This window comes from Coloeus monedula (assembly GCF_965178545.1).
Source record: "Coloeus monedula genome assembly, chromosome: 3".
NCBI lineage: Eukaryota > Metazoa > Chordata > Aves > Passeriformes > Corvidae > Coloeus > Coloeus monedula.
In genome coordinates this window covers 21,353,749-21,379,500 of record NC_138783.1, presented here as the reverse complement: position 1 = coordinate 21,379,500, position 25,752 = coordinate 21,353,749, and the positions used below count along the sequence as shown (strand labels likewise).

General features: G+C 40.1%; 1 protein-coding gene across 1 annotated transcript; it reads left to right on the top strand.

Annotated features, from left to right (window-relative positions):
- Nucleotides 1-5,009: 5,009 nt before the first annotated feature.
- Nucleotides 5,010-25,668, top strand: ADGRG7 (adhesion G protein-coupled receptor G7; the record flags this gene model as incomplete). Its single annotated transcript, XM_082279035.1, is given in 20 exon segments — nucleotides 5,010-5,136; nucleotides 6,963-7,055; nucleotides 7,863-7,930; nucleotides 7,933-7,974; nucleotides 10,312-10,467; nucleotides 10,970-11,061; nucleotides 11,372-11,409; nucleotides 11,412-11,486; nucleotides 11,567-11,674; nucleotides 13,341-13,501; nucleotides 14,929-15,078; nucleotides 16,405-16,419; nucleotides 16,423-16,517; nucleotides 17,844-17,868; nucleotides 17,872-18,208; nucleotides 19,772-19,835; nucleotides 20,862-21,017; nucleotides 22,014-22,170; nucleotides 23,392-23,471; nucleotides 25,518-25,668. Coding segments are annotated over 20 exon segments (2,190 nt in total).
- Between the last annotated feature and the right edge of the window lie 84 nt (nucleotides 25,669-25,752).

Sequence of the window (25,752 nt, the reverse complement as noted above, 5' to 3'; positions counted from 1 at the left end):
AGGAGTGCCAGCCCAGTTTTCCTTTCCACCTTTCCCTTTCCTTGCGCTCCTTTGCAGCCCGTGACCAACATTGCCACAGCCGGCTGCAGCAGCAGCAGCAGCTCCAGCACTGCTCCCACCTGAGGCTGTCCCAGCCGCTGCTCCTCCGCTGGCAGCCCAGGGTCCAGGCGTTTGCAGGGCAGCCCTGCTCCCTCCCTGGTTTTGGGATCCTTTGTGCCAGATGACCCAGCAGTCTGCCTGGCCTGGCTGCTTCGGGTTTGTGCTCACCAAGCAAGGCAGAGCCTTGGAGCTGTGCCGCAGGTTCCCCAGTGTCCTGCGGGTTCCCAGGCTCCCAGCCCAAAGCAGGGTCTCTGCCACATGGCCCCAAGTGCCACACTGTGTGCCTGGCTGGTGGGACACTGCTGCTGGGCACTGCAGCAACAACTGCGTGATCAGACACCCAGCTCCCACAGATACAGATGTTCTCCACAGCTGCTTAGCTGAGCCACACAAGTCTCAATTGCTGGAGGAGATTTCCTTTCCTTCCTGTAAGATTTCCAATGGAGAGATGATGTGTTTTGAAAAGCTGCTGGCTAGTACAGACACTACCTAGTGACACTTAGAGGTTATTCCACTATCACCAGAGACATCTGGCTGCAGTGGAGCAGAGACAGCCTGAAACACGACTGCTAAATAGCAATAACATGAGCAAGAGCTGAGCAAAGAGTGCCAAGAACAGAATTACCTCTGCCACGTGGCACAGCTGATTAGTTTGCAATAATCCTCCAGTTATATGAATCCCATTAAAGAGTAAGAAGTTAAGCAATCTCTTTAGTTCAGGGAGAACATTAGAAATACACAGTGACACGTGTTCCTGGCAGCGCCATTTACTTTTGAATGTTCTGGCTTTACTCAGTTTGCCAGTGTCTCAAAACACAGGCATTAAAATATCAGATCAAATGTCAGTCCTCAAATCCAGTTTTCTGCATTATTTGAAGCCATACACTACACCCAGTGCATAGGTGTGCAATTTCCACTGTGAACCTTATTGGAAAGGATTCCAACTCCATCCTTCACTTAGGGACCTGGTGAGATTGACTGTGAGGAAATCTTGGTCTGTGGAGATCCCCCAGATCTTGGATCCATCTTTTTAAGACTGAGGTCCACCAAACCCTTTCCTGTTGCAATCCCTGCTGCAGAATACCCCTTAGCCATTCAAGATTTATCAGTCTCTTTCTAAAAAAACCTTAACATTTTCAGAGCTCACTGTTCACAGGAAATAACACAATATATTCAGAAATTTCTGAGGTCTGCAATTTCCCTACTGTTGCTTAGACAGTGCCTTTTTGTTTCCTGAAGCTGTGGCAGCCAGTTCAATGACTACTTTGAAGAAAACCTACTATTTCTGCCAAAAGACAGGATAAAAATTGTCACCTGTCCTGGAATGGGTACAGAGGCTATGGCAGAGATGGGGCATGGGGTTTTTTCTGTTCTATCCTATAATGCCTGTTTAAATAATAGCATCTTTATCTGATTCTTGGATGTGTGACTATCCATGTCCTTGTTATTGTTCTAGGCCCTTCAGCACTGGGAATCTGCAGCATTGTTTTGCCTTCTTGGTCCCGTGAATTCCTGCTGAAGTAATTTGGGTTTTTTATGGGCTCAAAAGTTTGATCTGGAGGGCCACACTCCTGCTCATTCAGCATCTACACAAAACTGTTCCCACCTACATTAGCTTGGGAACACAAATTCATGTTTGGAAGCTTTGACCCCACGTTCATGCCATTGGTTTAGGGGCAAGTGACTGAGTATATGGGTGAGATTATGGGTCATATATATTTTTTAGCTGAGGCTTCAAAAATATCATGTTCCCTTCTTTCCTTCATAAAATTAAATAGATACATTGTTTTACATACCCATTAATGAAGATTCATATACACATAGCTTGATTCTTTATTTATGTAGGCACTACAGAACCCATGGAACCTCTGTGCTTCTGTGCCAACAGTGGCAGCTGTCAGGATGGAGCCTGAGTGTGCCCAGAGGAGTAGGTGGGATCTCTTTGTCCTATAGGTCACTACAAGCCAGGCAGCATGGGCAGCTGGAATAATTTCTGGGAACCCCTCCACTTTGGGAGATCCCTGACCCTTCCTGCTGATGAGACCTGCTCAGCGGGGTCAGATCTGCAAGCAGTGCCATGCCTCTTCTTGCTTGGTGATGCTGTTTTTTTCATCCACCTCAAAGGAGTAATATATCTGGGGAAGACATTACAGGTTTCAAAAATCTGTGGCCTGTTTCTAGCTAATTTGGCTGTTGTTTGAATTCCCCTGTTTGAAGATCACAGTGATTTGAAAATCTGATTCAGACCTCAGTGACCACTGTTGCCGTGTCTGGATTTGCCCTGTGTTTGAGGACACCATCCACCTCAGCACGCTGCAGGACAATGCCTGCCTTCAGCTCCTGCTGCCACTGGTGCTGGTCTTGGATGAGTCAAATTTCCCACACCTGGAATAGCACTGTCCTGGTTGACTCCCATTTCAGTCCCCTCTGCCACAACATTCTCTGCACTGCCCTGTGCTGGGAGGCTGCCAGCTCACCAAGCTGCAGGATCTCCAGAGCTGGTAAAATCCCCAGCTCATACTTTCCCAGGCCAACAACCCACAATGTGGCCAGTATGACACACAAATGCACCGTCATGTGTCAGCTTTGCTTTTGTCAAACAATGTGACATATTTGCTCAGATGGATGTCAAAATATCTGCAGTGTATCCAGGAAAATATGCTTGGTGAAGATGGATAGGTAGATGGAAAGTCCAGGTCTTCCATGTCATTTCCCTTGTGACAGGATGGGCAGCACATCCAACAGACAATGACGGATTGAATGAGTTCACGACTGATTGGAGTATTTGGGCAAAATGTTTCAGAGAAGTTGGCTTAAATAATCATGGCTTGAATTTCAGCACTGGAAACAAAGCGTTATGATGATTCCATAACTCCCTTTGTTCACTGCTCTAGTGTTCTGTATTTGATTTGCTGTGAATTGCCTTAAAGAATAGATTTTAATAGCAATAGTTGTTAAAATGCATGAGGTAGGAATGTTTGGACAGATGCAATTAACTTGAAATCATAACAAACATTATTGAAGTTACAAACCCTGAATTTTACTCTGTGTTCCTAAGCAATGTTTATACTGTCCATCTGTCTGCTGTTCCACTTTCTTGGCACCTTCTTTAACTTGCTGATCAGTTTCAACTAAATTTACTAAGTGGTTACAGATCTTAAAGGTCTCAAAATCTTTTGAGTTTTGTACATATCAGTAGTTGGGCACAGAAGACCAACCCTATAAATATCTCAAAGAGGAAAAGGAAAGGAGACTTATGCCATCAGTAAGGAGGTGGAGGCCACATGGCCAGTCAACCCAGTCTAGTCACTAAGATGCATAAACTACCCATGACATTTGTTTCCTCTTCACCACCTAACAAAATGGAGACGTATATTTTATGTACTGAGAATATAAAGATGGATCTAAGAGGTGAGAGGGGCTGAGACATGATGGAGCATAAAGAACATGAGATCATACTGTTAAAGGTGTTGAGGAGGCTGGAAGAAAAGGCAGTCATGTGCTGGAAGTATGGAGGAGGTGATCTAGGTGATCTGGTTTATTGCCAGGAAAAGAGAGCGAGGCATACAGCGTAGACAACTTTTGTAACCCAGTTACTTTTGTTCCAACAATGATGAAAAATTTCCACTTGGGTCATAATTCATTGCTTTTCTACATTATGTCCTGGTTATTTTCTTTCACAAATCATGACAAAAGGCCTGGTTTTATTCTTACTTGTGGTTTGTTCTGTTTGGTTGGTTTTTTTTTTTTTTTTTTGCTTTGTTTTGTTTCATTTTGTTCTGTTTTAATCTGGGTGATCCAAATGAAGTCAAAATATTTGGAATGATTTGAGACTTGCATCAGTGGGAAAATTTTATTTCAGATGGACTCTCTTTTTAAAGTCTGAAATCAAGTAGTATAAGCATATAAACCAGCCCAAAGCACTTTTGGATCAAGGCTTGAATAATTAGACAGAGAAAAAAATAAAGTTTGAATAGGTACTCCTGTATGAGTACCTATTCATGTATGAATGCATATGTGTTCATAGCAACTTATTCTTGGCTTTCATCCATCAGAGGGAAGGCAGGATCACCACAAAGGCATTCAAATCCATGGGTCTAGAGAGGATTCATTCAAGACAGCTGAAAGACCTGGCTGATGCCCCTGTGGGACTCCTGACACCTATGGTGATGAAGAGAGGCCACAGAGAACTGGAAAAAGATCCATATTATGCTCACCTTTAAGAAAGGTAGGAAGGAGATCTGGGAGAACCATAAGCCAGTCAGGCTTACCTCAGGTGCTAAAAGAATTTTGGAACATATCCTCTTGGAGTCTATTTCCATGCATATGAGACACCAGAAGATCATCAGGAACAGCATGGATTTACATGCAGGATCAATCTGACTGAGTAACTGTCTATGTAGACAACAGAAAAGTAACAAGATATAATACACTTTGATTTTAGAGATGCCTTTGACACCATGTCCCTCAGCATTCTTGTTTGGTAGGTGAAGACACACAGGTTGGGTGAATGGACAACTCACTGGGCTGAAAATTACCTCAACAGCTAAACTCAAGGGGTAGCAATCAGTGACTTGATCAGGATATTGTAAAAGTAGAACAACTCACTGGTCAATAATAGGGCAGAATCATTCAGTGTCTTCATCAAAGACCTGGACCATGATACAGCACATCCACTCAGCAAGTATGCCCACAACACTGAACCTGGAGCGGGGCAGAGGCATTGCTGACATAGTTAATGGCAGAGCTTAGGTGCAGAAGAACTTGAGAAACCTGAAGATCATTCCAACAGAAACCTCACAGCGTCCAACAGGAATAAGTGCCGATCTCTGTGCCAGGGACATTGGTACAGACCAGGAATTTGCTGGAATTGGCTGAGAAGCAGGCCTGCTGGAAACTACCTGGGAGTGATGGTGGATGCCAAGTTCAATATGAGCCAACAGCATGTGGTTCTCTGCAAACAAGGTGGAAGAGCAGCTGTGTTATGTGGAGGGAGACAGGTTGATGGACACTTTTACCCTGCCCCTCCTGGCATTGGTGAGGCACCACGGGGAAATACAAGCTAAGGTTTGCCACCAGCAAGCCAGGTAAACCAGACTTAGGGAAGCTGGAGAGGGTTCAGCAGGATGCAGTAAGGTCAGTGAGGGGCTTTGTCACTGTTGTCCGCAGGGACAGCGTGAAGAACGACACAGAAGTCCAGGATAAAATGGGATTATTTAATTAATTACAGATTTGTTTATACAGCTTTGTTTGCATAACATCATTAGGTGCTTGACCATACACCTCCCAGAGTGATTGGCTGAATGGTACAGCACCCATTTCAAAATATTTTCTTCAGTGTGGAAAACAAGACTGTGCATAACAAGTTTGCACCTGTGAGATAAAGTCTTGGTTTACAAAACCCTCTACCCTGTTTTCAGCTAGCTTGCGTGAGAAAGGAGACTTTCACAAGCAGCTGTAAAAAGCTGGGAAAATAAATCTGCCAGCTTTTTTAGCATCTACGGGGCTTTGGACAGGTGGCCTGCAGGAAGTATGGAAGGGAGGTGAACTTGTTCACTGTGCTGAAGAGGAGACTGAGGGCAGGGCTAACAGCAGCCTCCAGCTGAGAAGGAGTTGCAAAGACCATCAAACCCAAACCTTCTCTGCACCGCCAGAAGGTAAAGCGAGACACAGAAGTCATAAGATGCAGTTTGAGATGCTGAGATTGAGCATTAGGAGAAATGCTTGGATTTAAAAAGGTAGCGTGTCACTGCAGCATGTCTCCTGGTGAGGATGTGGAGCCTCTGTTTGGCCTACATGCCCTCCAGAGGTTCCTTCCACCAGATTTTTGAGACACCTTGTCCTGCTAACCACCTTCTGGCAAGCAAGACTCAGGGATGGTGCTGTAAGGCAGCCTCATCTTCACAGCATCATGCATCCTTATTTGCTCATAATAATTCATGTAGAAGGAAAGTGTCATTGTATAATGGGAAACTGAGGCCCTGTAGAAAACAAGATCCACAAAGTTAAGTAACCTGACAAGGAAGTCCATGCCAGAACACAGAGAACACTCCAGCTTTCCTAAGCCCCCTCAGGACCCTGACCATAAATATGCTTGGAGTCAGTCCTGCTAATGGGACATAGTCAGCTGAAATGTGGTCTGAATTAGCAAAAGTTAGCAAAAACAGGATATTGCAAGTCCTAAGATGAAGCAAAAATTTTCGGCATATGCGGCAATATTTTTCCCAAGTGTTTGCAGTTTTGTGAGGCAAATTTGTGTTAAGCTATAGCAGTGTGGTACATGAGAATGTAATAGGCTCCTCTCTTGGGTCAGGTCAGGGTTCACCAGGCTCATCATGCTGCTTTTAGATGTAGCCAGTATCAGCTGTGGGGTCTGGGGTGGCCAGCCTGTCCCAGTCCAGCAGACAGCAGGGCAGAAACTTCCTGCACCAGAAGCCATATCCAACCCATCGCTGTTTAGAGTCACCAAAGGACTGTTTCCCATTAATTGTTCAAAAGTGTGTAATTTTGCCCCCCTGCTGTATTCTGTGGCATTAGGTTATCAAATCTGATTTCTGCCTGGGTATTAAGACACCAAAGGTGAGGCTTTACAATTTGTCACAAATTTTCTAGGACTAAAGCAGTGAAAATAAAAGAGATGGCAAAGAGTATGGGCTTTTAAGACTTCATTGATTTCAAAAATATCACTTGAGGCAGCTTAGCAGCTTGGGTTTAGACAAGATTTACCTATCTGCTTTTATTTCATTTAGGGCAAAAGATTCAATGAGCTTCTATTGTCTCAGCACCATTTTATTTTTGAAAACTGATCCTTATCCTAAAAATATTTCATTTGGATATATCTATATATATTTTTTTCTGTGCAGTTAATTTTTGTGACTACAGTACTGAGACAGTGAACATTTCTGAAAGCAATATAAAAACCTTCACTTTTGAACGGATTATAGTGGGTAAATATGGTCACTCCTAAGAAAAATGTATACCTCATATTGTGAATGGTATGTGTTTCTTTCCTTTTGCTTCCACTTCCCAAAAGTAAATGTAAGGTTTGTGAACAATGTTGGATTATTAGACCAGATGAGAGGTCTGTGTTTGAAGCCAGAACTCCATAGCACAAACTTTTCTACAAAGCTTTCTACCCCAAATGCAGAGAATTTCAGGTACACATGCTGAGATGGATCTGTGCCTGTCTGGGGCTGGGAGGAGAGTCAGCTCCTGAACAGCCTTTTAATAGAAAAACAATCTGTTTATATCCTACTATTTAGCATTAGGATTCAGGATGCTTTCCATCAACTGTGGTTCCACGACCTGTCTCAGCATTCAGAGACTGTGTAGAGGAATAAATGCTGCATGGCTGCTCCACATGTCCTTTACATTTCTTTCATGAATTATAAACAATGTTTTTCAGGACATGGTGAAGAGTCTTTCTGACAGCTCAGTGCTGATGCCAGTGCCCCCCAGTTAAGAGATGTGTTTCTGCAGCTCTAACATAATGAAAGCCTGTCTGACTTTGACATAAAGAATGTCAGCCACTCTGACAGGACTGTGTACATGAATGTAAAATATATGCTCTAAAAAGAACAATAAATAGTTAAATAATTGATGGTCACTTGTAACACTGAAAGACAAAATTTTACAAGCAAACAGAAAATTACACTGCATAGGGTGTCACACCCACAGAACAGTTTTAATTCCCAGTGAGGTCATGTGTATGTGTGAGAGCTTCTGTACCAAATGCGTATCTTTCTGCTTTTACAAAATTACAGATAATGCTTCAGTAACAATCCAGACGTGCTCCAGAGAAAGGAAAATTCCTACTTTAAAGCCTCCCACCAAATTCTGAATTGTAATGAAAAGCTGGACTCCTTAGCATCACAGGTAATATTAAACTAGTATTTAAACATCCTGGGGAAAGAAAGGGGAGTGGGAATGGAAAATTGAGGCAGGAAATATATGTTATGTTAATCAAAACTTTGCAGAAAGCAAAATAAATGACCAAAGCCTTTTCCAATGGCATTCTTGGCATGTGTCTGCTTTGCAAATGGCCTGAATTTCCAACAGTGATCATTTTATTTTGCTTGGGCTTGCCTGGACACAGCATCCTTTTTCTTATTTCTTAACTGGCCTTCAATTTCCTCAGTCAGGTTCCCAGTTCACAGCAAATGCCTCTGAGCAGAGGTGAGGCCGACCCAGGGTGCCAAATTGATGAGAACATGCAAGGGATTTGGAGAAGACTGGCATGAGGGTGATACTGACACCAACATGTTCAGAAGGATTAAGAGTGAAGCCTTTCCATTCCATCAACGTTTCTGTCCATCAAGAATCCAGATTCAAACTCTCTTGTATGAATGGCATCCATAAAATCCATACATTCCATAAAATCCATAAAATCCCTAACCCCCTAAGTCTAGCTCTAAGGTTTAGCTCTGTGTATCTGCAAAACATGGAGAGCTGAACATGACTAAGAACATTACAGTGACTGCTTCCCTTCTGCTGCTTCTGTGTTTCATTTCCTTATCACTAGTCCCAACTGAAAAAAAAAAAAAGAAAAAAAGGAAAAAAAATTCACCAGGTGCTGTCCCTTTAAATAAGAGAAGTCCCTTTTCTTGCACATTTTTGCTTGACTACTGTACCTTCAACCCAATGCTTCACCCGCTTGGATCCTTTCCTGAGAAACCCTTGAGCTCAATATTACATTTTCCCAGTACATAACCTTCACTAAATGGCTCAAAGTAATATGTAATATTAGCAGTATCTATTTCTAGTGCCAGTAAGGTGTGACCTATGGGTTTTCTGCTGCCATCAGTAATGTGGGGTTTTGTTGGGAGCTGTGATGTCGGGCTGCCATCTAGTGAGCTGAGGGCTGCTTGGGGATCTGGGGAATGGGAGGAGGAGGTGCTCATGCTAGTGATCCAGAGACCAGGTTTAAAAGGATTTGATTACTTTTAAATTGAAATATTTACCTTGAATCCAAGGTCATGCTAAAAGTCATAAGCAAGAACAGTGAACACAGGTGTTCATGATGTGCTGTTGGTCCATCATGCATAGGCAGATGTTTTCAAGTCAAATAATACCATCTCCAGTAATTATAAAAGCAAATTTCCTTCCTCCCTGTGCAACACATTCACTTTTCTTACCTACCATTCCAAGCTTTATCAACGCTTCAAAGCTGCATGATAGAATTAATCTTGATTTTGGTAGCTTCCCAACATAAATAATTTGAGAACAATTCAGTTATTGAAGCAATTCAGTAGAGATATTCATTGGCAGTATTAAGAAATAGAGGACTTCACCTGATGACTGGCAGATTTTCTGTCTCTTATTGTTATCTAGCTACACCTTCACATATCATATATCATATATATCATATATCATATATCATATGACTCAACTTCCTTTTATGTTTAGGCTCTTAAGATGCAACAGACATTTACTCCATTCAGTGCTAACTAACTCAAACTGGATCCAGCCAGTGCTTATAGCAATTCTTACTGGTATCTCCAGAAGAAGAATATTTTATTGTTTTGTTGGTGGTTTTTTTGATATTTATTCCAAGCTGACACTCTGTATAATGTGCTGAAGTGAGGATAATGTACTCAGTGCAGGTTATAAGCACTGTGTTGGGAGGCATGATTGTTCCAGGGGACATTTCTCAAGTTCCTCTGATGGCCTTTCAAAAAATCCTGTTGTAGTTATTTAAGGAACAATGAAAAGTGTACAGAAGTTTATAGACTCAGAACTCAGTAACTTCAAGACAAAGGAGAGGTCCTGCTGCTACTTCATGGCAAGGTGTGGAGAACAATGGGGCCAGGCTGTTCTTCAAGGTGTGCAGTTTTAGGATGAGTGCCCACAGATTCAAGTGGCAATATGGGAAATTCCAGTTAGATAAGAGAAAATTTTTCTTCTTTACACTGTTCAAACAAGAGCAGTTTTCTGAGGGAGGTTGTGGATATTCAAAGTGAGTCCCTGAGCAGCCTGGTTTCAGGCCCTGCTGAGCTAGGGGACCCCCAGGGCTTCCTTCCAACCCAAGATACTCCATGAATTCATGAAAACAATCTCTAGGGAGAATTTGCAAATAACATGTACTTGACATTAACATAAACATTTTAGATGGCCAAATACTTGTATATTTTTATTTTCTGTGAGAATGTTATGAGGTGGTGACTCTTTTTCCGCTTTTCATTTTGTTTCTGTTGAATGACATTTTCCTCACAGGTTGAAACTGCATGCTCCAGCAAGGTTTCAGTTACTGCAAATAACACTCAAATCCTCACCTCCGTGCCAGACCAACTGACCAGAGAGAACATCACTGCTGCTGCAAATATAGCAGTGCAGATTATGAAAAAGCCAAATGTTCCAGAAGACTTTCAGGTGACTTCTGTGAGGACTAAAATAAGACTTGTGGGGCTTAATATTTGGGATATCAATTCTGTCCCCCCTCTACCAGCAGAAAAGACACTGTCCTTTTTCTTAACTGTACATAACACTACAAACAATGCTCTAATTTTGCCATTTAACAGAGTTATTTAAGCATCCTTGAGCACGTACTTGTGGAATCACTGTTGGGTCTGTTCTCAGAGCGGAGTGTAAATTTATCAGCTGTTCAGATGTATATCTGAAATTTTAATATGAGCACCATTTAATGTTTAAGTTGATAATTTAATCCTTCTTAAGTTAATAGAAGTGTGGAATTTACAAACCCGTTGGCACAAAGCTTGTGGTTTCTTGAATGGCTTCCTTTGCTTTTCTACTCTGTTGTGTACTTTCAAGCAATGCTTGTTAACTGTTCTTACTTTGCCCATTCAGTGTGTAGCACATGGGGTGATTTATTCAACTGCATTTGAATATTGCCTTTTTTTTCCGCATGTCTCAGGCGTCTGTGGCAGTAATGGCTACAGCGAGTCAACTCTTGGATGCCAACGAAACAGAATTCATCCACAGTAATCTTGTCAATGCTACAACCAGGTAACTTCAGCTTTTGCCATTTTCTTTAGATGCAGTCAACAGCATTTCCCTTTCTGTTTAGGTTGAAAGCAGTTTGTGAACAAGTCAAAATATTTTTAGCTTTCAACGCCAATGTTTAATTTCCAATTTCCACCAACATACACATTGCTGGATTCTTCTGCGTTAGAGAAAGGGTATGGATAGGAAACAAGGAGTGCTTCCCACTGGAGAACCAAATCAGAGGGGAAGCTCAGAAACTGAACCTGTAGTTGTATAATAACAAATAATGATAACTTTTATCCCACTCATTATTTTGATGCCTCATGAAAACAATGGAGGAGTTTTCTTTGACTGGCAACATCTCACAGCCAATGTTGCAATCCAGTCTGCTCCACTGAAATTAGGGTCCTCTATGATTCTGGTTTTGGCACAGAGAAGTAAGTCCTGTGGGTTGTTGGATTTACCTGGACACAGCAGTATGAACCATAAATCCTGACTCATACACTGCTAATGGTGGCAAATATAGCACTGGGAAAGTATCAGTCAACAAAACTGGAAATACAGGAAAATGTTCCTGGGCTGATTGGTGGCCTCAGTACTGAAGTTCAGATACTGTTCAACATTTTAAGTAACAGTAAGTTCTTTCTTCTTTTGAAAACTGCAGCTGGGAAAATTTTTAATGAATATTCACTAAAAATCTCCTTTGGGGAAAAAAACCCTTAGCTGGTTGGTTTTTATGCATGCTGACGCCTGGTACAAGAAATGCACGTGTCAAATGAGCTGGATAATCTTATTTATAGAAGAATGAAAAAGTACATGAAATGGCTAGAATGCTTTTGGTGTCTGGGACTTTTTCAGTTGTTTTGTTTTCTAAAATTGAGAGTGTGTTGAGTCTTTGTCCATACCTCTACAAACATTGAGATCAAGAGCAAGTACATACTTACTTTGCCTGAAATCTGAATATATCAACCATTTCAACTAAAATTACTACTACTGTCAGGTGTCAGCCAGGACATCCACATCCTACCACCTGCGAATTGGATTAACCACTTGGGATTTTTCCAGATGTCCACTGCACTCTGCAGTGCTCAGAGGATAAATTGGTATTGACCAGGAGAGGAAAAAAGAAAAAGGTTATAGTTCCTCTGCTTCATTTGCTTCAGAAGCTGGTGGGTGTGGGAGAGCTGAGTTTCAAACATGCGTTTCTCTGACATCACAAGAGTTTCACACCAGGCACCAGAAACCAGCAGACTTGTCCTCAGTCTCTCCGTGTAGTGTCAGCAACACTGAGACATCACAACAGTATAACAAAGGTGAAATTAGTAGAGCACTTAGACACCATAATGGTAAACAAGCCCACAGGGAAATGAATAATTCAGTCCTCTCAGCAGGATTAGAATAAGATGTGAAGACATAAACCAAGTAACCTCACACACCCAGCACTGACAATAAAAAAATCACTGAATAACTCATTAACTGTTCACTGCCACTTCTGTTCACTGTTTCAGACAACAATATTGTGGAAAAACAGTGTGATCATGTAATTAAAGCCTTTATCATAATGCCAGTATCACATAACAGTCCTCTCAAGACAGACAGATGTCAAAAGCTTGTCTTAAAAAAAGTCCCAACAGATTTCTTCAATATTCAGTGCACATTTATGATATTTTCTTGATATACAGTTACATTAGTCTCACCTGATGATCAAATCAGAGAGTGATCAAATCAGTCCCTCTTGATCTTAAATCAAAACCATAAAATCAATAACAAAATCTATTATATAATCCAGGATTTTGCTTCCTCACTTAAGCTACAGTTGAGTGATTTAAATAATGTAGTGAACTCTAATTTGCTAGAAGTGTGCAAAAGAAACGCAGTCAAAAAGTGGGATCTGAAGGCAAAAAACCAGGCAGTCTCCTCTGACTTCTCACTAGCAGTAAACGTCCCTGGTGTGACTATTTCTCATTCAGTATTATTAAAAGTCTGGCCATTTGGACTGTGTGCATATATTGGCATTTAGGATATTATTTTCCTCATTTACCAGTGTTTTCCCCCAGAAATGACATTAAGAGAATGGTAATAATTATTTTCACACCCCACCTCAGCAAAAATTGAAGATGTCTCTTGACATTCACGGGAAGAGCAGCCATTCTCTACTACTTATATGGATTCTAAAAAAAAATCTGAACAAGAATCTGTAAATGCTGAATATGTGCGACAGCATTGTGTAGGCTTCTCCAAAAGCACCAGCTTCTCTGATACCTGCCATCTATACCTAGTTTTCTCTTTGCCTTGCAAAGGTTCATCAGACAGTGGCAGAGTTGGATTTGTCCTGTACCAAAATGACAAACTCCTCCTGTCCACGGTTTATCAGAGTCTCCACAGTTTGTCTAAACGAGTCATCTCTGGCAATATCGATGGTGGAGTAGCGAGCAGTGCTGAAATAGCCTTCAATCCCAAGGTGAGAAACACCATGGCCAGTTTGAACCACAGGCTGCCCTGGCCCTGCTGCATTCTTCAGGACTTAGGGAAAGAGATTCCAGCAGAGAGGGGGTTGGGTTTTTTTTGCTTTGGTTTTTGGCAATAAGCAATTGACAGAGTTTGTGGGATGTATACTGACACAAGTGAAGTGTGCTTAGATAATGTGGCATAGAAAATGTTCTTCAACTTCTGTATTAAACAGCTGATATTACTGACTCCGTACTGCTAAACTGGGACCTTTGTGAGCAAAACTGTATTCCATAAAATGTTATAGGTATGCCAGAGTGGATTTGTCCCAGGGTCCATTAGTCCTATATCAAGAATGAAAAACCAGGTCTCTGGAGGACAGTCTTTCTCTCCAGAAGACTACCAAAATCTTGGAAAACAAGAAAAAGTCAACATGACTGGCATAGTCCAATATACATATTAATGTGGGGAATGTTCATTTTTCATGCTATCTTTTAACTCCTACTTCCAGTTAAAACCACTGTGTGCTTTGACTTCCTCCACGAGGAACTGATTCCAGGTGTTACTACTTTCTTGCAGGAAATGCTCTTATGTGAGTGTCCATTTGCCAAAACCCCAAAATTTTTAGATAATATGCATTCATGTTTGGCATGGTTTCTCCAGAAAACAGTAGTTGGCTTCTTCTTACAACATTTAACAAAGCTTTTAAGGTCAAATAAATACATATGACAGATCAGTAATCATCACCATGGAACCATACAGGTAAGTGATGCAGGAAATGTGTAATTTCTAAGGAAATTACTGAAACAAACTTATAATTGATTTTTTTACTCCTACTTCTATTCATAATTTTAAACAGAACTACCTAATACCATGAATGGTTTTGTTCACTTATTTGCACTCCAAGCTGCTTTCTGCTCATTAAAAAGTGGTTCTAATTGCAGTACCCAGCAGAAGTTTGTTGTCTGAAAATGACTGCATTTGGTGTATGAATGCCTGAGCACCACTGTGTGGCAGAAGTGGTGGGATGGGTTTATCGTTTATCATTGTTTGCTTCCTGTTCCAGTGCGGATCCAGCTCCGGTTGGCAGTAACACAGTGCTACCACAAACTGAAAGCTGTTGTTTGGCTTACACGGAATTCAACTGGCAGTTGTTTAATGCTGTGGGAGTCAGTGGGAGCCTGAATCCTAATTACCTGAACAAATCACAGGAATTGGTAACTTCATTGGCAATCTTAACTGAGAAAGGCATATAAAGCAAGTTTAAAATGCCAAATATGCTGTTATTGATATCATTCATAAGGTTTACTGGAAACCCGTATGTCCCTTGGTAGGCACCAGCTTCCCTTTCAAAATCAAATCACTGTCAGTACACACTGTTTGCTGGTGCCATCTCTGTGTTTCTATAGACCCTTTTCCCCTTGTGATCCCAGTCCCTGGTACGCCACATCCGAACTGCAGCTGTGTGATCACGCCTACGTCGTTTGGGATTACACTCGAAACGACTGGAGTACTGCTGGCTGTGCAAAAGGGAGAGACCAGTTCTTGAGATGCAGGTGTAATCACACCACTAATTTTGCTGTTCTGATGATAGGGCATCGTCTTTTCTTGAAAGGGAAGAGTCCAGGGTTGTTTAATGTTTTTGGTTGGTTGGTTGTTTTTAACTCTAAGACCAGCATGGCAATAGAAGGGCATAGGTGCACTCAGCTAGAATGCACAGGAGTTTAAGATGTCCCCATGTACTTGTTTCTGCCCCACGGCAGATCTGGCAAATCGGGCAAGTTGTGCCCAAGCTGCTGAATAGCCAAATGTATTGGCAAGTCCTGGCTTCCTCTGACACGACCTGTGGCTGTGCCACCTGCTTGTGCAGCTCCATAGCAGGGAAGGGCTGGCCTAATTCATTCCCCTTGCTCAGCTGGTGTAGCCTCCAGCTCTGCACCTCCATTGCTGCAGCTGGTGGTTGAATGAGGGTTTGTCTAAAGGCTAAAGTGCCCCCAGATGAACAGTAGAGTAGCCTGGAATCTGGTCTAGCTGTGGCACTGCCTTGTGCTGGGTAAATAACTCAGAGGATTTAGCATTAACTACTCCCTTTGCTTATATGCTTATAAAAGCACTTGCTCTGTAAATATTAAGCTTTCAACCGTAAAGTTTTATACATTGCCCTCTTGTACTAACAAGACTATTTTGGAATGATTGTCTGTTTCTGACGTTTGTTATTCTTTCAGTATTTATTTCAGCTTCTCTAAACAAAACACACCCTGGATAAAACCACGTACCTGTGGTCACTAACTTCAGCATGCCAGCATTTCAGAGTTCATTTTTACCGTCTTCACAGAACAGCATTTCCATATTTTTACTATTTATTTGTTTCTGTATTTCCCTTTATGTTAGGCATGTCCTTTTTGCACAAAGTGACTTCTAACAAAGATTCCCATCTGTTTATGCAAACACAACAGCATTTTCTGTTTTGCTGAATACATTTACATTTACTTGCTGCTTTATTGTCGCTATACAAACATAGACTGGTTTCAATTTATAATTCTTTGTAACATTTTACTGTAAGAATATCAAAAGAAGAAGTCAAAATTTAGAATGCTCACCAGTATGAAAAGTTAAAAGCTGCTTTGTCCAGTCCGTGTCACCTTGCATTTTAATATGCATAATTTTATCTCCTATTTTGATAAATACCTGATCAGCATTGTTAAATCTCTTTTTGGTGTTCTTCACAAATTTCTCTAGTTTTGGAGTTTTTTATTATTTTTATAATCATTCTGTGTGATAAAAATTCTGGCAGTGGCTAGCAATAATCAAACTTTACTAGAACGTTCTTGTTTCTATGTGCAACCAGAAACACAAACTTCAGAAAGAAATTTATCTCTTCTCATCTGATATAACTGATAAAATTTTATTTTCTAGGCATTTCAGATCAAATAAAAATATGCAAAGCCTTTGGATTATATTTCTTATACTGGTGTTGGATTGTCCATGGCTGGTCTGGTTATTACAATTTTGTTTCAAACACTCACTAGGTAAGAGGGAAGATGTTAAACTGCAAGTGTTTTGCACTAAGTTACAATATTCTGCTCTGCATGTAGTTTGAGAAAACAATTAAAAGTAGTCAGTTTAGACCATATTACAATATTATTGATTAGCAAATAGTATTTTTTAAAATAGCTAAATCACATAGCATGGCTTGGTACCCGCTTACACCTCTGTTACTGCCCTGGCCAGGCACTGACAACACAGAGCTAGAGTGCTATTATTGCTACACAGGTCTGTGATACACGTTGAGATTTTCAGTTCACTATCTCAATACTAGGTTTTAAAAATGTGTCACAGTGTCCCACCACCAGCGTGACCTCTCCCCATAGCCCAGTACTACAATGTGTAAATAGTTATCTTTTTTCTAGCTGGTAGCTGCTTGTGTTACTGTTTTATTGTGAGTGACTTAATACAAACACAATTGCAGCAAATTTCCTTGATGGATGTGCTTGTGATTAATGGTGTCCTGTGATTCCCCTCTGAACAACGAGCAAATTGCCAGCAGAGCTGTAGTTACAATAGATGAATGCATGTTTCTCATCCTGCTTGTGCTAATGTAGATTTGGAACAATTCCATCGAAGTTATTGTTTTAAAGATTGTAGGAGCTTCCAGACTCTGCCTTTTAAATGCATTTATTTATGATACTATTTTATATATATAAATACATACATATATATGCATAAAAATACACATTTATACATATGCATACATATACTGTATATAATATATATCATGCCAAGGGAGGTGGTGGAGTCACCATCTCCGGTGGTGTTTAAGGAAAGACTGGACATGGCACTCAGTGCCATGGTCTAGTTGATACTGGTGGTGTTTGGTCATAGGTTAGACTCAATGATCTTGGAGGTCTTTTCCAACCTCATTGATCCTGTGATTCTGTGATTCTGAGACAAGACAAAGTTTGGAAGTTGAGGTTTATTATTCTGTTGCACTCTGGAGAATAGTTAGAAATACTTGTTTTATGCTACTTCACTTCTTAACACCGAAAAAAAGGATTCCAAAAAGAGCAGAGGAGAAAAAAATAAAATGCATCCCAAACTGCTATCAGTCAAGGCCTAGTCCTAAAAGGTGCTGGGTATTCTGTATTCTAGTCAAAGTCAGACAAAACTGATGGATTTGTTAAGCTGTCTGAGAGTAACGTTGGTGTAATTTTGCAAACAAGTTATTGTTTTGGTTTCTGTCTGTATTGAAGTTTGTACTCTAGCTTGCTTTTAGTATAAATGAAAATGAGAAAATATTTTCCAATTTTTCTTATTTTTCTCTTCCTTTTTTCTCCTAAACATATTCCTACCAATAGGAAAACTCAAAAGTTATCTGTAATGTGAATGTTAGTGAGTCTCTGCTTTTCTATGCTCATTTTTAACATCATCTTCATCTCTGGAATCAAAAACCACACTGCCAGGAAGTGCAGCAATGATATCACCAGATGCTACCAGCAATACCTTCCTTATGATGCCACCAGTAACACCTTACTCACCTCTGACAAGGGGGATCCTCCTGCAGACTCCTGGTGCACAGCTGTGCCTGCCCTACTGCACTATTTCTTGCTGGCAACATTTCTGTGGTCAGCACTCAATTCTGCACAGTTGTACTTATTGCTGCTCAGAGCCATCAAGCTGCTGCCTGGACACTCCCTCGTAACCATGTCAGTAATTGGATGGGGTGAGATTTAAAGTTGTCCATATGGCAACTTTTACAGTACAGAGTACATTCAGGGAGAGTTGTAAAGACAGGAGATCAACAGAGAGTAATTACAATCAGTGTCTCTGGGTTAGTGCCACGTGATTTATTATCTCCTGTTGCTGCTCACACTACTGGTATAACCCGAGCTTGTTTTTATTGTCCTGATAAAACACTGAAACTGATAACTTGGTCACTGGCACAGCAACACAGGCCTGTTGGGTGCAGGAGAAATCTTCACAGTAATCAAGCATTCAACAATCTGCTTCTGGAAACTAAGTAAAAAATCTTTCAGTTATGGTGATGTCATATGTGGACTTAAATTCCTGATGTAGAGATTCCCAGCCAGAGCCTTGAATACATCCAAAAGCAATGAGTCACTGATATTATTTGTTATATATTATTTATTAATAAACAAAGAACACATTCTAAAGTCAGTACAGCAGTTAGCAGCAACACTGCAAACTGAAAGGGAAATGCAAACTACCCGGAAAATGGAAAAATACAGACAGATGCTCACTAGGTAAAGTGAAAATCTCAGCTTGTTTCAAGAAACTCTTCTAATGCAGTGTACAGGAACACCTGTCTTTTCCATGTTGTGTATTCAGCTTTTGTGTTGTACTGTTTCTGATTGCACCCACCAAGCAGTTTTCAATCCTCATTGTTCCATTATTATGTCTTGCATTTGTAGAGGCAATTCCCCTGAAACATTTAGAATTCGGACTGCACATGCAAGCCAGGAAAAGTTCAGCAAAAACTGCCTGGCTACGTGGCACTGTGCTCCCTCCATACGTATCTGCATGACAACACAGCATTATGTTCTTCAGTGTGTCCTGTGACAAGTCACACACATCCAAACCAGCATGATTCTCACTCACTGCTTTTGGATCTCTTTTGAGAGCACAGTAAATGCATGGCAAGCTGGAAGATCTGTATTAGGGATGAAGAAGGAACAGACTTTAAGGAGCATGTTTATTACCCAAACAAAAAACTGTGCATGGCGTTCCTCTCCATGAGATGTGCTGCCTAGGGTGACCTGGGAGGCAGAGACGTGGAAGACAAGAAGTGAAGCAAAGGCACTGAGGAGGCAAACCTGCACAGCCAAGCTTCTTGCAGGGCGAAAGCTACACTCTGCATCAATCTGGTATGAAATGCAATGGTGTCTGGTGCAGAATGTTCTTAAATTAGTTTCTCACTGCTGACCAGAAGTTAGGGTTGCACAGTTGTGATAAGGGAGCCCACTACAGCCCAGGAGGGAGCTTGCTCTTTCACCATTGGTGTTGGCTCAGGAAGCTCTGTTGAAATTCTTTGATGGCAAAAAATCAGCAAGTCATGGACATGAGCTGCCCTCAAAAAAATAGTGCTCACAACCCTCAGTCCTGCTTTTTGTCTAGGCTACAGAAAACCCACTTAACTTAGTACAGTGCAGGTGAAACATAGCTCTTAAAATCTATGAAATTTCAGAGGCAAGGAGCTATTTGTATGGGAGAGAGGTATGCCTGTGCAACCGAACAATAAAATGCTAACGTCTCTCTTATTAATTAGGAATCCCTGCCGTAGTAGTTGCAGTAACACTTGGAGCAACTTACAGAGAAGGAAAAGCTCTAAACTACTGACTTCTTCTTCTAGGAAGAATTTTAATTTCACATATTATTACAACACTTACTATCCCCATGCCTTTTGTGATGGCTTATTATTAATACAATTCTAGATGTACTGTTGGTACACTATTTTGTACATCTAAGTAGTCAAAAGAAATAGAAGTCTTCACTTAACCTAGACATTGACTAGAAGGAAACACATTTTCTCTTCACTAAGGATTTAGGGTACTGAATCTACATCTGCCTTGAATCCTTCTGCAAGACTGTGCAGTCCCCTGTGAGTTGAAGTGCAAACTGTGGACACCCTTAGCCTAACTGATAGCCCACCCCTTCATTTAAGTGCATAACTACATTTCAGTACCTACATTTAATCCTCACATTTATTTAAAATCTGGCCATAATAACAATATACCTATTTGCCCAGTGTTTTTGGCATAGGTATTCAAGTGCACACATACCAAAGTAGGCTATCAGGCTTACAGTGTACCTTGGAGATAGTGGATGATAGAAAAGAAAGACAGACTTGTTTAGGAAATGTAAACACAAACCCCCTTCCAGATGGTGGTCATGTTGTGATACTCATTTAGGGCGTGTGACTTCTAATTTGAGATTATTTGAAAATGAAAAAGAAAAGAGGTGAAGGTTATTACAGGATAACCCTGTTTTTCTGAAGTTGTCCCTGTTTCTTCTTCAGCCTTTGTGCATTAGGTCTGCCCTATTATTCTTTACTATAAAATATATCCTAAAGATAAAGGTGCATGTGGTGGCCAGATATCTATTTGGTTATATTGTACCTTATTATTTCTCCATGTAGTTTGTTTGATGTATCATTTTGTATTCCCAGAGAAAGAGAAGCATGATTGAAAGCCCTCATTTCTCAAGGAATGGCTGCCTTTCAGAGCTAAGTTAATAAGACCTAGAAAGCACTGTAAGGTCTTTCAGGATGAAAAGTGGAATATTATTCTGTTTTGTTTTGGTATTCTGAATAATGTATCTGAAGTATCTTTTGAACCTATCTCTCTTTATATTCAAAGTTTCTGGCTTGCAGCACTGGAACAAAATCAGAATCTCAGAGTGCAAAAGCCCATGTTGTGGTCATTCCTCTTGACAGTAGCACTCCTGCTTCACATCTTGATCTTCATCAAAATCAGTATCTCTGTGATATTGAAGAAGAAGACAAATTTGATAAGGTGAGATGGCACAGGACTCCTCATATCATTCAGCAAATTTATTCCTCAGTCTCTTGTCACTAGCTCAGACTTTCTTGTCACAAACTCAGATTTTTTACAAAATCTTTTATTTTAAAGAAATGTGTAATTTAAACAGGCAGAAAATGAATTCCATTTGTTACAATGGGTCGGACTTTGTTCAAGACAAGTGCATATCAATGAACACATTTCAGGCTTTTGTCCCCCTTTTTGGATTGCAGTGTCAGTCGACTTCAATGACAGTTATTCCTAATTTAAATCCATAAAAGTGAGAGAAGAGTGGGTCTAGCCAACTGAGAATTATGAATTTCTCAGCACAGACAAACACCATGCCAGTTCTTGAGTAGCTTGAAGCAGGTTTACTTGCTCAGTTTTACATCAACACTCCATGTATTGTCACAGGCTGTATGTCACAAACCCTCAGTGTACACTGTATTATTTTAAAAAGGATTGCTCTAATTTTTATTAATCCCATGGGACTGATCCATTCAATAAAACTTTGTACCATTTCTTCATTTCTCTATGTACGATTTTCATGGTTGGAGCAAACAAAATACCTTACCTCTGAGTCTGTTCAGGCTTAAGAGAAACTGGATATTCAGACATCATGGGCAGCTAATTCTTATATTGAAAATTAAGTGCATTTGCATGAACTTATAAGCATTCTAAAAAACTTATAATAGCTAACATGCTAATTTTCAATTGGCTTGGTAAACATCACTTTTTAAATTAAAACCAGATACATCCAAGCTGCATACTCTAAACACGGACTAGTCTGATACATTTGGTTACATTTATTTTTCTGGATTTCTTCTCCAAATGATACATCAAACAAATGTAGGGAAGTGTATCTTCTCAACTCACCTTAATCATATCTCTTTGCAATACAGCCCAAATATATAGAAAGTTTAAAGCTCAAATAGATATTAAATGGTATAGAGAAAGAATTAATAACTTTTTGTGTCTTTGTGCTTCTAGGAATAAAAAGGATTCATTAATGAAAAATATGATTAGCACTGTCTCTATAGTGATAGTGCTTGGGATCACCTGGATGATCAGCTACCTCGTTTTAATAAGTCATGAAAAAACAAGTCTTGCTTTCAGCTATTTGTTCTGCATTTTGAATGCTACCCAGGCAAAGTATTTAGCAACTCTGAGACCAATAACTGAGATTTGAAGAAAATAATAATGAGATTTATTTGTTCTACAGTTTGATACAGCATGGGAACTTGTTGGAAAGCAGTTATAGGGATTCAGAATTTTTGTTCAGAAAGAGATTTTTTATCTGTCACACATAAAACTCTTCCCATTGTACAAATCAAGGTGGGATTTTATTTCAAGGTCAGCACTGAAAAGACTGTTCTGTCTGGGTGTCTTCTCTTACACCAAATCATATATAAAATTATTTTCAGAAAGAATAGCAGGAAAAAATTCTTCTGCATTAGTTGTTGGAAAGAGCCCCAGGGAAGTAACAAGAGCTTCATGGCTTGAGGCTTTTCAAACAGATACTGAAAAAAAGCCTTCAGGAAAGTGTCTGCCTCCTCTTTCCCCCCACAGCCCTGCTGGATTCCTGGCCTTGTATTCCTATAAATACATCCCTTCATATAAGGCATATGCAGTACTAGGAGTAATGGATTCTTCATTATTACACCCCTGGCTATTTTCTATAAAACAGCTAACTGGAAATATGTGAAAATCCACCCATCCCGAAACATTAAGTTGTTTATTATCCTCTTAATCTACTGAAAACTGTGTGCCTGTACACCAGTGATGATCAGATCTGCAAACTCTGTGGAAAAAGTCCCAAGGTGATCATACCACACTGATGGACAGATTATGTCAAGGATTTAAAACTGAAATAATGAAAAGGAAACAGACATCCATCTATTTAAAAGCATGAGCCTTTTTTTTTTTTTTTTTGACTCAGGATTCTCCTGCTTAATCCTTGAAATGAGAATTTAGAAAACCAGGTATAGAAATATTTAAGTCTTTATTCACTCTGTGTGAGTCTGGCTGAAGTGCTGATACGGCACACCACATTTAATGCTTATGGCATCCTCAGCCAGGTCTTACCTTCATCCTATCCAGCTGAGGGTAATAATATGATCCTGAGACAGACTCCTGAGACATGCTAACTAATCCATTACAATGTGCAAATGAGGTGCCTATAGCTGGGAATCACCTACATGGAATAGTTTTCCTATTGAAAGTGCTTCCTGTATTTTAAGGTATTAATGCAATTGTTAACGGTTACCGAAAATCATTTTATGGTTGTTTTTCGAATCAAGTCACACTGACTAATCTTTTCTGGTTTTAACAGCAAAATATTTACTCCACACTTTCTCCTCCTCTACAGGGACTCCAGATTTGTATTCTGTGCACTTTCAGAACACCACTCTTCAAGAAAAAGTTTCCAAAGTGTTTCTTGTTTTCCAGGTACCACTGTATATGCATTCAAAACCATAAAATATTTCAAAATCACAGCCTGAAAAACATTCACAGGAAACTTTCAGATCAACCCAGATCTTTCAGATAATATTTCCTTGTCTACCTTCCCTAACCAGAACTAGAAACCCGCAGATATGTGAAATGCAATGCTGCATTTTTCATGGTTTGTTTCATGCAGCTCTCACAGGTATCTTGAATGATGGACACAGTTCCTCAGCTGCATGTAGCTGGAAATAGATCATAAGCTGAGACCACGGGGAGCCAAAAGCGGGACCACGTGCTGGCAGGACAATGTGACTGCAAACCAGGCAGGCAGCACCAGAGCCTCTTGGTGACTTGTACTCCAAGGTCTTTGAAAGGACCTGAGCTAATCAGTTTTATACTCCAGTACAGATGTAGAGAAGTTGCTCTATTTATGCCCTTTGTATATTCCAGGCCTGCTGAATGTGGCCAATGCACTGTAGCTCTCCTCTCCCTTTCATAAGTAAAAATACAATTTAATTAGAAACCAAAGGGTAAATCAACAAGCAGCATAGTTATACATACACTGTGCATTATACATGAGACTTTGAGTGTCTTCATAGAAGTGTTTGATCAGTCCTGAAAAGTCCTCCATGTCTTAGAAACCCATGCTCTCTCTTATGAGGCAGAAAACAAGTGTTCTGTAGTGTTGATAAGCCTCCAAAAAGAGCAGTCACATCAGGTACAAGGCTGAAATTCATCATTACTGCTCCAGAAAAAGGAGAGAAGGTCATTAAAAGTTACCTAGGAGAGGTAGTTCATACTTTTTATTTTTTTGGACAGGAAGTTCATTTATCTGTGGGCATCCATTTTTTGTTTCTAAGTCCAATGTATAATGCTTGCTTTTGGCAATTCCTTCAATTTCCTTGAGAAATTTTCCTTTAGAAATTTGTGTGGTTTAGGAAGGATGATACTTGGTTGTGTTGTAAAACATAGCTAGGCACTATGAGGATGGCTCCTCAAATAAGTGATACTATTTTCTAATCACTGATATTTTTTCCCCACAAAGAGAAGTATTGTCTAAAGAACATCCCATTTAATTTTGAATATCTCTTTTAAAAAACTAATAAAAATATTGTTTCCATATTATCCCAGAAAGCAATCAAGTCCCAAGAAGAATTTGAAGTATTGAATTGGAAATGTTGACTTATTTTAATAATTAAGCATCCTGTCTCTAAGTATTTCAGATGTGAATAAAATGCTGTTATAGCCAACACTGAACATGTCTTGCTTAATACAAAACATTTTCAGAATAGCCCCCCCCCCCCTCCAAATTATACATTTTATGGCTTTTTTTCTTTTATCTAGGGAATCCTAATTTCAGAAATGGAACAAAGTAAAATGATCTTTTTCAGGTTATATGCTAAATTGTTACAGGAACAATGGTTCAGCTCCTATCTACACGTGGAATATATTTATCTTCATAGTGTAGTGAACTTTGGTATTGTTTGTGATATGTAGACTTTAGGGATCACAAAGTTTCTTGTTAAAACCTTGGAAACACTGCTTTGATAAAGAAATGGATTGAGGAAGGACTGAATCATCAGTACAAAGGTATGAAATATGAGTGGCAGAAAGTATAATCTTGTCCAGTTTTCCAGATCTTTCCCATATTTTTTAAAGCAAAGATTTTTTCATTAAAAATACCCAAATATTTTCTAAATACTTTGTAACAGTTAGCAAAGAAGCCTCCTGAACCATGTTCCTCCTCCTCCTTGAAATGTTTAGAATAAAAATTTGTATCATGTTCCTCTTTTCTCACTTCTATTTCAGGTTCTCACCTCCATTTTCAATCTGCTTACTTCTTGTTGGACGCTCCTCAGGCAGGGACAGAGCTCTCAGCAAGGACAAATACTACAAAAATCAAACAACTGGCATTTCTCTTGTCCTGGCAGAAAACACTATTTGGAAGCTTTGCTTTTTAAGATACTAAAGGAAAAGGTGTCTTTTCAGAGGCATCTTTAACCCCAGGAAATAACTAAGCACAGTTGTGCTTTAGATTGCTCTGCATAGGCACCTCTCTCGTAAGTACCAGCACAGCGTGGCTTCACTGCTGCATGAAGAAAGGCAGCGGAAATCTCAAATATCCCAAAGTAACAGGAGTCCAGTTCCAGTAAATCTGGGAGAGGCGCCCTTACGAATCCATTCCCGCACCTTCGACTGACAAAACTCCGGAAATCAGCTACAGATTCATGTTTTTTTCTATTAGGGGGACAAGCTCTGAACGCAAGACAGGAGAGTGAGTGCG